Source organism: Crocodylus siamensis, chromosome 2 (assembly GCF_052110815.1).
Source record: "Crocodylus siamensis isolate JL-2025a chromosome 2, ASM5211081v1, whole genome shotgun sequence".
Classification (NCBI taxonomy): Eukaryota; Metazoa; Chordata; order Crocodylia; family Crocodylidae; genus Crocodylus; species Crocodylus siamensis.
Window position 1 is genome coordinate 24,795,828 of NC_143396.1, and position 14,513 is coordinate 24,810,340.

Consider the following 14,513-nt stretch of genomic DNA (forward strand, 5'->3'; position numbering starts at 1 on the left):
CTTTAGCTATTTGTTTAGGTGTCTTTACAATTAACTTTATGTATCCATTTTTTTTAATCTTAGCTTTACATTTCAAGGTGACAGAACAGTTCTACCTTCACCATCAAGACATGTGGTTATGAATCCTAGATTAACCAAAATGCTACAATGTCAACTATAAAAATGTCTGTGGTTTTGTTGGAGGAAGAAACAAAAGCTGCTATAATTTATGTGTGCTACATACAGGAGTATTTTACAGTTCCAGCCAGCAAAGAGTACACTTTATTTCATATAGATTCTTCTTATTGTCTTGGTAGGTATTTAGTCTGGTCTCTTCCCAAACAGGGCATTTGACTGTGAATTCACTTTTAAGATTAAGACTGTACCATTTTGTAGAAAAGCAGTTAAAGCAAAAAAAAATTGCTTTGGATGAAAAAGTCCTGGGGGTCCAAAAGGGTTTTTTTTCAGGGTCATATACGATGAATATGTTTTGGGGTCTTAAAGAGACTAAAGTAGAAGAAAGAGAGAGAAAACAACAATAATAAACATGAAACAACAGCAATGGAAAGAGGACTCTTGTGTTGAATATCTCCATTGTATATGCCCTCTCAAAATATTTAATTCCGAAGTGGCGCATGTTTAAGTCTAAATGCAAGTTATACACACACTATAATGAAAGGAAAAAGACATGCAAACCAGCCAACTGTCCTTTTATATTTTTATTTGGTGTTAAGTAACTCCACAAGAAAACAAAATCAGTTACTCTGGTGTACGTGAAATCAGAACAATACAACCACTTGAAGCAAAAAGTAGAAACAAATTTCAGCCCAGGAATGGAAAACTGATACTTCAGTGCTATGGATATGCAATGCGCTTCATACCACAGTGCAGTTCAGCGTTTGCCAACCTTAATGCTTTTGTGTGTCTCTATCCATATAGAAAAACTAAAAACCACACTTCAACTCTCTCACTGAAAGCTTCAGAGCTTTAGCCATTAAACTATGAAAACAAATAAAGACAATTTGTTATTGCCCAAGCTCAATTATATACCTTTTTATTTCCCCCCTTCAAGGTGCTGCAATATTACACCACAATGTAACTGCAATCAACGCCTTCATTATTTTTGAGCCCTTTCCTATTAAAGAAGCAGCTCTATCCAAAATAAGCTGAGCCAAAGGTTGTGTTTGAAATATGTCCATTTGGTCATTTTTTATTTTACAAAACAAAGCTCTATTCCATTCTTCACTGTAGTGATCTCAGGAATTTAGGTGTCTTTCACTTTATGTTTACAGATAAATAGTTCTCAGTGCAGGTGCTAAACAACCTCTTAAGGAAGCTCCAGAAGAAAGTAAATATATAAAAACCTATCCAAAGTCTGCAAATAAATTAAAAAACCCTCTAAAGTGTCAAATTATTTGTTTCATGAATACAAACCCTAAAATAAAGTAGTTTAATAGGAGAATCAGAAAAATGTTCCTCATAAGGACAAACCAAGCCAATTTTAAATAAGAATTTAAAAAAAGGCGGCATGAAGCCTTGCATGGCTCTATAACCATAGATCTTCATTCTTACACTATCAATTAAGAAAAGGCAACAAAACGCATTTTCAATTCACCTTTCTAGCACAGAACATATTTCAAAGCCAGTTCAGCTCATATTTCAAACAGCTATAGTTCTTGTGAGTTTTTATTGCCTGTCAAAATTAATGGTTAAGCTTTTTCAAGTCAGTATTAGACTTTCTGCACTTCCTGATGTTATAGACATGCTGCTATTGTATAGATTAGGTTTCTTTAAACTATGAGTTGGTAAAAAACTTAAGATGTTTAGTTTTGCAAATATTGCTCCTCCTGGCTTATACATTTTGCATAATATGTTAAAAGCACAAGGAGTTGATAGTCTTGTACAGATGCAACTTGACAATGTATTGACTTTCTAGGTTAACAAAATAAAATTGAAAAGCAAGTCACATAAAGCAACAATCACTACTGCAATCACACATGTATGTTGTAAGTCACCCCTCACCCCTACCCCCACCCACCACACATAACTTGCCCCTAACATTCTCTCAGGAACACAAAATGAACTACGAATTTTACTAAATTACAGCCACAACAGCAGCTAACTGCAGCAGCCACAGGATTTCTTTCAAGTGAAGCACTGACCCTTTGCATATAAAACATTAAACACTCTGAGCATTTTAGATAGTTTCATTCGTTCAGGCTCAAATTCGATATAGGATGCTCTTGCAGGTTACACAAATGCAATCATTTGCAACAAGACAAAATCCTTATACTTGTTACAAAATTCACAACAATCCACACATCACCCCAATGGTTTTTTTTGGTGTTATTTCTTTTTATACTTCTGCCCTATAACGGCAGATCATAAAGCAGGACAAAAAAAAGGGATAAAAGAAACCCACATTGCCTCTCTACCTACAAAAAATCTGTGGCTTCTCCAGTTAGCAAGATTACAAACCATAGTCTCCTCAGTGTTGGTTTTCAGGATGGGGATGGGGGGGAAGGGGGAGGAATGGGGAGGGAGGGGAGATCATAGGATAGAAAACACAGTTTCTGTAAGTCTCTAAAGCACAACCCTGTTGTTCCTACTTCAAAGTTATGAGATTTATTGAATGAAGACTGGACAAGTCATTCATGCTTTTCTCCTGCATTCAGAAAGGCACTGATAGATTACAGTGTTAAGTATTTATCTCCCAGTTCTTAAAGAACAAAGTCTAAATGTGCCAAAAGCTAAAGTCTCTGAATAGCAGAAGTAGTTGTAGACACTGCAATGCTAGTAAGATAGTAATAGTGGTAGGGCTACAGTTACAATGAAAATAACTGCAATTAAGATGCAAAAAAGCAGTGGTACTACTAAGACAAGTACATGCACATCCATTCTTGATTTGACAACACAATCTAATCTAGTTCAAAGAGCCAAGAATTTAACAGTTTGGGGGGGAAAAAAAAATCTTCAGCAGGACAGCTGTGTCCTCATCTATAAAATAAGCAAGAAGAGAAAGATAAATACACATCTGAATCCGTTAACTGAAGAGGAAACTCAAGTTGTTGTTTTAGAGCTACAGACCCTCAGGAAGGATAGTTTTCCATCTCATGTTACTTTTAAATCATCTGTTCTACTCTGCAGTTTTTATAGTTGAGTTCGAGAAAAAAGCTCCTCCTCACAAGGATCAGCCCATTCACTTCCACCTTCTGATGCTGTGTCTTCAGAGCTGGAACTATCACTGGAGTATATCTTCTTCCTGAAGCCATTTGGTTTTGCTCCAGAATTTATATCATCTGCACACCTTGCTTCATAAACAGAGGAAACCTAAGGATTTAAAATTTACAACATTTATTTGGAACAGCAGCAAGTTTATCTACAAGTGAGCTGCAGGTTTTTATATTTCTCTTTCACCCATTCCACTTCTCCTGGTCTAACTTGCAAATAAATGACAAACTGAGTAGCAACAGCAAAACTAGGTTCAAAGTATACTTTAAAAAACAAAACAAAACCTCAGCCCTGACATGCCGGTGCCCTGCCCATACCATTGCCCCTCACTCCCAAGCCACAGCCTTCCAGCCCCTCTGGTGCCCGTCACTCCCCACCCACAGCCCCCCTGGCCCTGCTGGTGCCCCTCACTCCTCACCCACAGCCCTCTGACCCTCCCCCCCCAGCCCTGCCAGAGGGGGGTCCCCAGCTGCCAGGGCTACAGGACCAGGGACCCCGGTCCACAGTTCCTATGGGAAGCAGTGGCTGCTACAGCCAGAGCCGAACGCAGCACCTGGCTCCCCTTCCCTGACAGGCAGCACGGCCAGAGCGCAGTCTGTGGGGAAGGGGGCAGATGCAGGCTGCCCACTGCAAGCTCAGGGCTCCCTACCCTGCTGCCGCCCCCCCGAGGCCTCCACAGCCCAGCAGGCAGGACCTGGTGTAGCAGGGCAGAGTGGGGTGGGGAGGCTGTGCTGCCACTAGGAGCCCTACACTGCCATGCACATGGTGCCCCCTGCCTGAATGTCCTCCTCCTGCTCCCCTGAGCCCCTTACAGGCTGGAACTTAGCCAGCCTGCAAGGGGAAACCCACCATTTCATGTGGTTTTCTCCTTTAAAGGGAAAAATCCACACTTTTCTCCTTAAAATGAGAAAATGCCATTTTACTGTGGCAAATGGAAAACCAGGATCCCCGATTATGAGGAGTATCTACATTTAATAAACAACTCCGGTGATCATCCTTGGCGAAAATGAAATGTAGCTTTCACTGGGGAAAACTAGTTTTTCCTATAGCAAAAATCCCATTCACCAAGGCATTAGTTTGTTACTTAAGAGAAGGACAGACAGCAAACAATGCTAATCCCCTGAAGTTGTTGGCTCTGTGCAGCTTGGTGGAACACACTGTTGTGCTAGTTAGTGGAGTTAGGCAATCTGAGGAAAAAGCAGTGATCCTTCTGCACATTTGACTAAGCAAACCACCGTTTGCTCAGACAGAGCTGAAACGCGGAGTGCTAGGTATGGTAAAGTGTTTGAGAAAAAGCCAGGACAAGTTAGCATTTCAACAAATACAAAAATAGAGGGATAAAAGCCGGCTCCGCGGCAGGTCAGCGGGACGAAGCCGGAATCGTGCCCGGCCTCCTGGAACTCCCGCCCGGCCAGGATCGGGCCCTCTGTTGACAAGGCACCGGGGCACCGAACGCGGACACCCCTGCCTGGAGCTGCCCGGTTGTGCCCCAGAGGTTTCTCTCGCCGCCCTCCTGGAACCGAAGATGGGCATTTGAGGTCCCAAAAACGTGTCCCTGAAAATCTCCGCGGACGTTTCCTAGGAGTTTTGAGTGGGTGGCACCTGGCCCCCACACCGGGGCAAACCACCCAAAGTGTCCGCCCTCCTGGATCGAAGGGTCAGACGCCACGATCAAAAACGACCTCATACGGACTTCTGGGCCGCGCCGGAGGGCCCAGGTCAACCGCCGCCTCGCGGCGCGGCGAAATTTTTCTAAGTCCTGCGTCCGACATCAGGTCAACCCGGTTCTAGCTCCGCGGCCCCGGAGGTAGCAACGCAGCCCGCAGGACCTCTGGACGGGTCGCTGGGGCAAAGCCGGAATAGTGGCCGGCCTCCTGGAACTCCTGCTCAGCCTCGATCCGGGATCAGGCCCGCCGCAGAGTTCCAGGTTGCCGTACGCTCTCGGAGGGCTGCCCGGGCCCCTGCTGCCTCGTGCCGGGCCAGCCGCCCCTTGCCGGGGTCGCTGGGCACCGACCGCGGGGCCCCGCACCAGTGCCCGGGCCTGCCGAGCCGCCCCCGGCCTGCCCGTCTCTGGGGCAGGTCAGCGGGACAAGGTCAGAATTTCACCCAGGCTCCTGGAACTCCAGCCCGGCCCGGAAACAGGATCGGGCCCGCCACGGAGCTCTGGGTCGACATCCACTCGCGGAGGGCTGCCCGGGCCCCCGCCGCCTCGGCCCGGGCCATCCGCCCCGTCCCGCGGGGCCCCGCACGCCTGCCGGGGCCCTGGCAGCCGCCCCCGGCCTGCCCGGCTTCTTGGCAGGTCAGCGGGACGAGGCCGGAATTTTGCCCGGGCTCCTGGAACTCCAGCCCGGCCTCGCCAGGATCGGGCCCCCGGAGGTGGAGGGAGGTTTTTCTGACCGACCTCCTGGAACCGAAGATGGGCATTTGAGGTCCCAAAAACGTGTTCCTGAAAATCTCCGCGGACGTTTCCTAAAAGTTTTGAGTCCGTGGCACCCGGCCCCGCCACCGGGGCGAACCACCAAAAGTGTCCGCTCTCCTGGATCGAAGGGTTGGACGCCGCGTTCAAAAACGACCTCATAGGGACTTCCAGGCGGAGGTCCGGCGCAACGTCAACCCAATGCATTCCTATGGGAACTTGCTATGGCAATGTCAACCCAATGCATTCCTATGGGGATTTACAGGCGCCATGTCAACCCCATGTATTCCGATGGGGTTTTTCGGTCCCCAGGTCAACCCCATGCATTCCTATGGGAACCTGCAGGCGCAATGTCAACCCCATGTATTCCAATGGGGTTTTTCGGTCCCCAGGTCAACCCCATGTATTCCTATGGGAACTTGCCGGCGCAATGTCAACCCCCATGTATTCCTATGGGGAATCGCGGTCCCCAGGTCAACCCCATGTATTCCTATGGCGGGGGGTTCTGGCGCACTGTCATGCAAGCCCGGGCAAGCCTCCTGCCCCCCCGCCTTCCCTTCCCTTCCTGCCTACGGCCAGACCGGACTGATTGTACCCGATCCCGTCCGATCTCGGAAGCTAAGCAGTCCCGGGCCCGGCTAGTACCTGGATGGGAGACCGCCTGGGAATCCTGGGTGCCGTAGTCTGCCCGCTCCTTTTGCGCCCGAGCGGGCTGGGGGCTGGCCCTGCGCTTGCCCGAGCCCAGGAAGTGGGCTCCGGCCCCGCACGGATAGGCCCCCAGGCTCCCGGGGTAAATGCTGCAACCGGCGCCTGGAGCCGGGGGAGCAGGCTCCCAGCCCAGGCCCAGGGGGGCTCCGGGAAGGGCCTGCCCCGCGCGGTGGAGCTGCCCCCGCCTCCCCGGGCTGGCAGGGCCCGGCAGGAGCCTCCCCCAGGCTCCCGGAGGTATTGCTGCAACGGTTGCGTGGAGTCGGTGGAGCAGGCTGCCAGCCCACCCGCCAAGCCTCCGGCCTGCGCCCAGGCCCGGGGGCCTCCGGGAAGGGCCTGCCCCGCTCGGCGGAGCTGCCCCAGCCTCCCTGGGGCAGCAGGGCCCGGCAGGAGCCTCCCCCAGGCTCCCGGGGTTATTGCTGCAACGGTTGCGTGGAGTCAGTGGAGCAGGCTGCCAGGTCAACGGGCCGGGCGGGAGTTCCAGGAGGCCGGGCACGATCCCGGCTTCGTCCCACTGACCTGCCCCTGAGCCGGGCAGGCGGGGGGCGGCTGCCAGGGCCCCAGCAGGCGTGCGGGGCCCCGCGGGAGGGGGCGGATGACCCGGGCCGAGGCGGCAGGGGCCCGGGCAGCCCTCTGCGAGTGGGTGTCTCCCCGGAGCTCTGCAGGGGACCACGCCGGCAGCGAGGCCGGGCGGGAGTTCCAGGAGCCCGGGCACGTTTCCGGGCTCGCCCCGGTGACCCGTGCGTAGGTGCAGCCGGCCGCTTTGCTGGCTGAAGGGCCGCGGAATAAGAACCGGGTTGACCTGCTGTCCGACCCGGGACTTAGAAAAATTTCGAGGTGGCGGGCGCCCGGAAGTCCGTATGAGGTCGTTTTTGAATGCGGCGTCCGACCCTTCGATCCAGGAGGGCGGACACTTTGGGTGGTTCGCCCCGGTGGGGGGGCCGGGTGCCACCCACTCCAAACTCCTAGGAAACATCCGCGGAGATTTTCGGAGACACCTTTTTTGGACCTCAAATGCCCATCTTCGGTTCCAGGAGGGCGTCGAGAGAAACCCCCGGGGCACAACCAGGCAGTTCCGGGCAGGGGTGTCCACTTTCGGTGCCTGGTGTAGGATTAAAGTTTTAGGGACAGATAAGGATAATGATGCATGAGAAGATCAGTGGCACAACTACAAAAAGAACAGTTACTCACCATATTAAAATCTAAAAGATGTTCTTCACTGTTGGGAATTTCCTTTACCTCTTGATATTCTCCTACACCATTCTCTCCTTTAGCATTTGTGTAACACTCTTGAAGTGTTTTTGTTTCAGGGTGGAGGAGAAAATAAAGGAGGGACATGTCATTAAGAAACAAGGTTATCCATTTTAAAGTAAAATATATAGCTATAAGAAGTTTTCACCAGATTTGCATTTTAAGCTGTGTGTGAATTGAGTGCTTGTCAAAGGCTCTGGTTTGATGGTTTCAGAGACAAAACTACTTCAGTTAAGTGCAGAATTTTCTTCAGAGCTTTCTGAAATATCCACAAAATTTACCTGGAAACAATACTGCTATATTCAAAGAAGGGGGGAAAAGCAATTTAAGTACTAAAAAACATGTAAAATAACACTATAAAATAATTAAGAGACATATTCCTGGTAGAAATTTCTTAGTAATGTTTTAATTTCTGATATTGTAAATTGTTGTTTTACTTCTGTCTATACAAAATTTAGCAGAACAAAACCCTGAGCCTGAGGCAGTACTGTGATCTAAGGCTTGCTCTACACGTTATATCTATTATGCAATTACCTTGTTAATTCCACAATAAATTTACACTGGCTACACATGCAAATTAACTATGGCACCTTATAAAGGTCCAATTAGTTGCTGCTGCTGCTTCTTGTGTCCTTGCCACCAAGTAGATATTTTTCCAGAATCATGCATGTCTGAGATTGTTGATGGCAAGGTATTTAGCACAATTTAGCAGATTTGTTGGAATCTGACAGGGGCTGTGACATGAATGCTTCTGCTATGGCCATTATTGCTCAAAAATATAACTTTATAGCTGGTCTACCCAGTTTTAATTGGCACATGTAGGCAGCCTTTGGCTGACAGACTGCAGCTGCGTAATCTCCCAGCTGCTGAGGAGTACAATACACCCCCAGGGCTGGGAGATCACAGCAGTCCTCTATGGCCATCAGGACTCTTGATCCTCTTGATCCTGGCTGCATCACATGTGCAACTGGGACTGAGAGTCTTGCACCTTATGGAATTCAGCTGCCAGACTCTCAGCCTCAGCTGCGCATTGATCTCACCCACACAAGCCTGCTTCTTGTCGGTGCAAGGGGAGTCCAGGATCAGGCTCCCCCTGTACTGGCAATAAAGTGCAATGGGATCTAATGTGCAATCCCACAATTGCGCCTCCTGCCATGCATGTATGGGATGGCAGAAGGGTGCAATTGTGTAGACTGTGCATTAGATCCCATAGCACCTTTACCTGCATGTGTAGAGGTAGGTTTATCTAAGTAAAAGATCTGATTTTGGTCTGCTGTGGTTACTTTAAATTTACAAAAACACGTCTTGTTCATAAATAACTGTGCCCACCCCTCTATAGTTAAATGTTCTAAAAAGTTATTCTTTAACAGAGAACTACTGTTTTTTTTTTTAAAGTTCTAATGCTAAATCATAAATGTGATTTGAAATCCTGGCCACAAGTACAGAAATATTGTCTCTGATACAGCAGTGCCAGAATTTCATCTAGGTATTCTATTCCTTCCTTAGATAAATTAATTCTATTGCCACAGTGGTATATGAGCCTATTAGTAGGTGACATGAGCAAATTTCACTCAGCGCTAGGAATTACTACATACAGGTAGCTTTTTCTAAAAGCATTTATTTTTACAATGTGTTTACATTATATTTTAAAATTTGTTCTGGGGTCTAGAAGAATTTCTAGTCAACTTCAGCAAATGAACCAAAAACAGACATGTGCAGTTAACATGGCTGCTTTATGAGTTTCTCAGTTAATAATGGTCAAGCACAACTCTGCATACAGTACTCTGTCAATACAATGTTGAGTACATGTTATACAGTGTAGTTCAAACTAAAGTTCTCTTGTACTGTCTGATAATCTGATTCAGGTTATTTGCTGTTATATCAATAGTAATTATACCAAAATGTATTTTTATAAAAGGAATGTAAATAGCATAAATGTTTTAAAATATTACCCATGCAATCTGTAGTAATTAATATTAAAATTGGTTGAACAATTTATTATAATTTTTACTAAGTATTTATATATGTACAACAATGAATTAAGTCATGTATGTCTTGAAATCTGAACTGCTGAATTACTGGAGTACTATCAGGATGTATTTTATATGGTCCCATGAAATTCCATGCATTTAATCTCACGTAGCAACTTTTCCCATGTTAATCCGTTCCCATTTTAGCTCAGTGCAAACCCTTGTACATCAATGGATTTACTGGCTTTATGCCTAACAGCTACATAGCTACTACTATCTTTGATTTGCCTTTTATGAAAACAGGAAAAGAAAGGACTACGTAGGAAAGAAGAACATCAGCTTTCCTTTGCTCTGTATCATCGTTCAAAATGTATAACTTCTACTTTTACATATTACACTCAAGTTGTTGCCATAAATCACAATGACATTCATAAGGATCAGTTAATATTATTCACTGATAGAAGGACAAGAAATAATTTTCAGCAACTGGATGTTATCATCTACACAATTGCAATGTGTGGCAAAGTGGGGCTCCTGGACTAGCCACAGTGCTGGTTTCCCCACCTGCTTCTGGGCATGCTGCCCACCCGTCATGCCTTGATAGAACACAATTAATGTGTTAATTAGGCAGGAGGCTGCCCATTCTTGCCCCGATGCCGGGGGTGCTATCTGCGGCTCCATTCCTTCCCTACACCGCAGCCCAAGTCTTGCAGATGCCATCCCAGGCAGCTAACTCAACCATCCCCTTCACCTATTAGCTCTGGCCCCTTCTCTGGGATCTTTGGCTTTCCTTTAAGTCCTGGCCCCATCTCAGGCCAGTCAGGACTCCAAGCTTCTCAGCTCTTACGAGCATCCCTCGTAGTAGGCCTCTGGCCCTTTTGACCCCATCTGGGTCCTGGCCCCAGAATTGACCAGTTGGGTCCCTCAATTAGGACTAAGCTGCCTGCCTGCACTCAGGGATTGGGGGTCCCCCATTCCTAGCTCAGGCGCTTCCTGAAGCTTACCTGGATCAGATGGTTCAAATAACCCACCTGAAGGTGAGGGCTGAGGTTAAGGCGCCTACCCACCTTTCACTGGGGTGGTAACTGGCTTGGCATTTCCTGGGGGCTCCCAGGCCACTGAGAGCCCCACCGAGCCACCCACTCCCAGTAGGGTGCAGTTTTAGGTTATGCCGAGGACCAGGAGCCTCCAAACCATCCCCTTAAGCTCCTGCCCTTATCTCTAGGATGTTGCGTACAGCCTTGCAGCCAGGCAGTGTTTCTGCCTGGCCTGCAAGCAGTGAACTGCTCTGTTTACATAGGCAGCCAGGGATCTAAAATGGCCACTGCAATCAAGCCACCTGCTGGATGCTTGGCTCAGCCCTTAAAGTGGCAGGAACCAACAGTGCCCTGCCATACAATGTTAAAAGTGTTTCCAAGTTAGGAGACTCTTAGATCAGCCCAGGCCAGGTAAGGAGAAGTACAGGAGCACTGAAAGCCAAATGGCTTTGAAGCTAGACTATTTCACAGTCAAAGCAGGCATCAGTTTTTGAGGGTAAAGTGGTAGGCTACTCTTAAATGCCATCTAAGCTTTAGTCTAGGCCTGTAGAAAGAAAGACTAGACATTAAGAATGTGGTTTAAACTTGGCTGCAACTTCAGTAACTAATACATCTAGGAACTCTTCCAAAGTAAGTTATCCTTCCTATTGGAATCTGTTCTACCTGGCATTCTCCATCCCATTAAGTTGGCACTGGCACTGCTTTGAAAGACCCTGACATTTGAAAGACACACAGGTAGAAAGAAAGGGTTGTTTCTTTGCTGGATCAGAGAACAGAAATTACAACTACCTGCTTTAGGAAATACCGTCTCCTAATATGGTCCCAGTTTCAATTTTACGAGGGAACGGATAATTATATGCACCGAAATTGCCACTAGAAGGCACCACCAATTTGCTGTTTCCTCTACCCTGTGGTCACATTCCCAGATTGTTAAGTATATCTTCCCAAATGGCAGGCAGTCCATTCTACCTGGCAGCTAGGATGTACCATCACTTCCTTAAATAATTCAAGTAGTGGATATGCAATTCTATTAATTGCACTCCATGTTTTCCTCTTACAGAAATTAGCTGCCAGATCATTTATCTTCTCAAGGCAGCTTTATCCTCCTGTGTCCACCAGCTTTGTTCACATCCTAGTCCCTTACCAGACCTTCCACCATAGCATCTCAGGGCATATTACAATACCCAAGAGAAGGAAACAGGGAAACAATTTAATTTACAAAAGGAAAAGCATTCTCTAGCAACTGAACAATTTCAAATTGAATCTAAAGTTTTTAATGTGACAAAGTGTTATGGAAGGACATCTAATTTATTAAAGCACCTGTTTTCAAATCAGATGCATTAAAAGGATACAGGCATATCAATTTTGGCTTCAAATTTATTTTTTGTATAAAAAAATAATTATATAAAGTATACAAGTATTAATGAAATAGGTTTTTATAAAAAAGAAATTCAATTAATAATTTGTTTTCAAATAATTATTCTTTCATTGTGTGAAATCCAACAGCACAGCAATGTGAGATAACCAGAAAGTTATTATTAGATGTAGAAGTGAAATTAACTATTCTAGTTTACTGTCCAAAGCGAGTAAAAAACAAAAGTTAAATCAAGCAGACTAAATAGCAAGATGTTATTTTTAATCATATTTTCATTTTAATACATCTAAACATGGTGTCAGTGACTGCTACAGATTTTATTTATTAAGAATATTTTTTAATTTGCCTGTCCCAATTATTCCTCCATTCAGAATTTATAATAAAATAATTTTGATTTTAAATGCAGCTAGTAGATCTCTTTCTGCTCATTTCTAAAGTGAGAAAGGCTATTTTAAACCAGGGTTAACTCAAACATGCTTATCTTCTTACCTTCACACTGTGATGCAGGAAAGAGTGGAGAATAGAGTGCTTTTTCCCACCAACACTGCTTTTCTTGGCTGCCACTCACTCTTTGTAGATCAGTGTTCAATACAGGAAACTGTTCAGACAATAATCACATTTTAGTATGCTGCAAATAACAAGTCAGCTACCCAACAGGGGAGGGTCTTTATTGAGAAGACTGTCAGGCTTTATAAGCAACACTCTCCAAATTCCAATACTGAACACGTTAGAGGTTAGCCTATTCAATGATGCTTATTATTTACTTATTCTCAATATTATTATAACCTTCAAGATCTGAAGTTATAGATCAGAACCATTTTGAATTAGGCAGCACATAATCACAGAAAATTACAATTACAGACCTCTCTGTCCCAAACAACTTATAATTTAAGTCTAAGAAGGCACATGAAAACACACAGGTGGGGGAGTGTAAATAACCAACAGAACAGTAGGGGACAGCATAACCAGTGGCCTCAACACAGTGCCAGTGTTACTGTTCTGACTTTTAGATGGCATTACAACAAAGCTTTCTCTGTAATACTCTGGGAAGGCCGATTAGTAACAATGTCAGCAGCCTGATGCAACTGAAGAAATCTAGACAGTTAGCTAGTTAAGGACTACCTGGTTATAAAACTGATAACATTTTCATTCCTGTCTTTACTTCTTTTTAAACTTACCACCTTGTTTCTAAGATATGTTTATTTACTAATAAATACATGTCACAAATATTTTAGTTTTGTATTTTAATATTGTATTTGTCTGCCATAGCCTAGTTCCTGCAACTCTCATGCATTTAAGTTACTTAAAACATACTACAATGAGGCATGTTGGTAATTTTGTGGTCCTGGTTGTGGTAATGGCATTCGTGTTTTGTGTCAGCAACTTATGTTCAAGATACTAACTCATATGATTCTTACGTTAGACATTTTACATTATGTAGTTTTAATAAACTGAAACACCAAACCCACATCCAGCTAAGGAAAAAAATCACTAATATGAGCCAGTCATTTAATTCCTCCTGTATTACATCCCTCACCGAAGTGTATTAAGAAGATAAATTCATTAATGTTTACACACTCATTCATTCCTAAACATTCATTAATGTTTATGAAACAAGCATCACAGAAAAAGCATGCAATGATATGACTACTGTCTTCAGAACAGAACAGGAATAGCATGCAGCAAGTAAGATACACGGCAACAAATTACAATTAGACAGTAAGGAAAAACTAAATATTGAATACCTATTCGTTAAGTGAGTACCATCCACATTCTGCAGTGAACGGTGATAAGGGCCACAGGGTATACGTATATGATTATGTAGTTAAGAAGTAAATGATGAAGCTGACATGTATGCTGGACAAATTAAGGTTGTACAAGTAACCCTAATTCTTGCTGTTCCATTAAACTCTCTACTTTGCAACCTTAGTGAAATTCTTCTAATAGAGACTTTTTGTGTTTGAATATCCTGATTTTTTTTAAAAAGGAAAAGAACAAATTCTGTCATTTTATCTCATCTTGATGTGCATACATCAGCAGCAGATTTGTAACCTTCATATCTACTACAGAGAGCTTAACTGCTTGAGCTAAAAGAGTAACCAACAGCAACATTAGACTGACATCCTCTATGTCACTGAGGCCAACCTTTTCAGTAGGCATGTCACAAATTAGCTCTGCAAACTCTAGTACCACTCTGATCAACTTCCTAGGTCTGATCTGCGGCTATGCTTTCTGTTTCCTACTCTGTGCTCCCAGCCTGATTTCCTGCTCTGCCTTTTGCTTCTTGCTTTAACAGCTGCCGTGCTGCCCGTCCCCTCCCTGATTTGCCACATACAGAGTCTGCCTGGGCCACTTGTGATGCATGTACACAGGTTGTCCAGGTCTGCTTTATGTGGACCACTGATAAAGTGAAATGAGACACACCATCAGTGGGTTTCACAGATCCATGCTACCAGCAAAAGCATGGTGACTCAGGTGTCCTGAGATCTATTCCATTCAATCTCTCCTAGACAAACTCTTCTGCCTTTTTTCCTTGAAGCCTGCCCTGT

At 45.1% G+C, this 14,513-nt stretch overlaps 1 protein-coding gene and 1 non-coding gene across 3 annotated transcripts in view; one reads left to right on the forward strand and one right to left on the reverse strand.

The window, feature by feature from the left end:
• Positions 1–685: 685 nt before the first annotated feature.
• The window catches only part of KIAA0232 (KIAA0232 ortholog), a 135,617-nt gene continuing 121,789 nt past the window's right edge, over positions 686–14,513 (reverse strand). For both annotated transcript variants that reach the window (XM_090035547.1, XM_090035546.1), the window contains 3 exons: positions 12,454–12,562; positions 7,523–7,620; positions 686–3,309 (listed from right to left, as the gene is read on the reverse strand). In XM_090035547.1, coding sequence (XP_089891673.1) covers positions 3,130–3,309; positions 7,523–7,620; positions 12,454–12,562 — 387 coding nt within the window. In that variant the 3' untranslated portion in view covers positions 686–3,129. The remainder of the gene's footprint in view (positions 3,310–7,522; positions 7,621–12,453; positions 12,563–14,513) is intronic.
• LOC149870069 (5S ribosomal RNA) lies at positions 6,194–6,312 on the forward strand. Its single transcript, XR_016440922.1, has one exon. It is a non-coding gene; the product is annotated as a 5S ribosomal RNA (ribosomal RNA).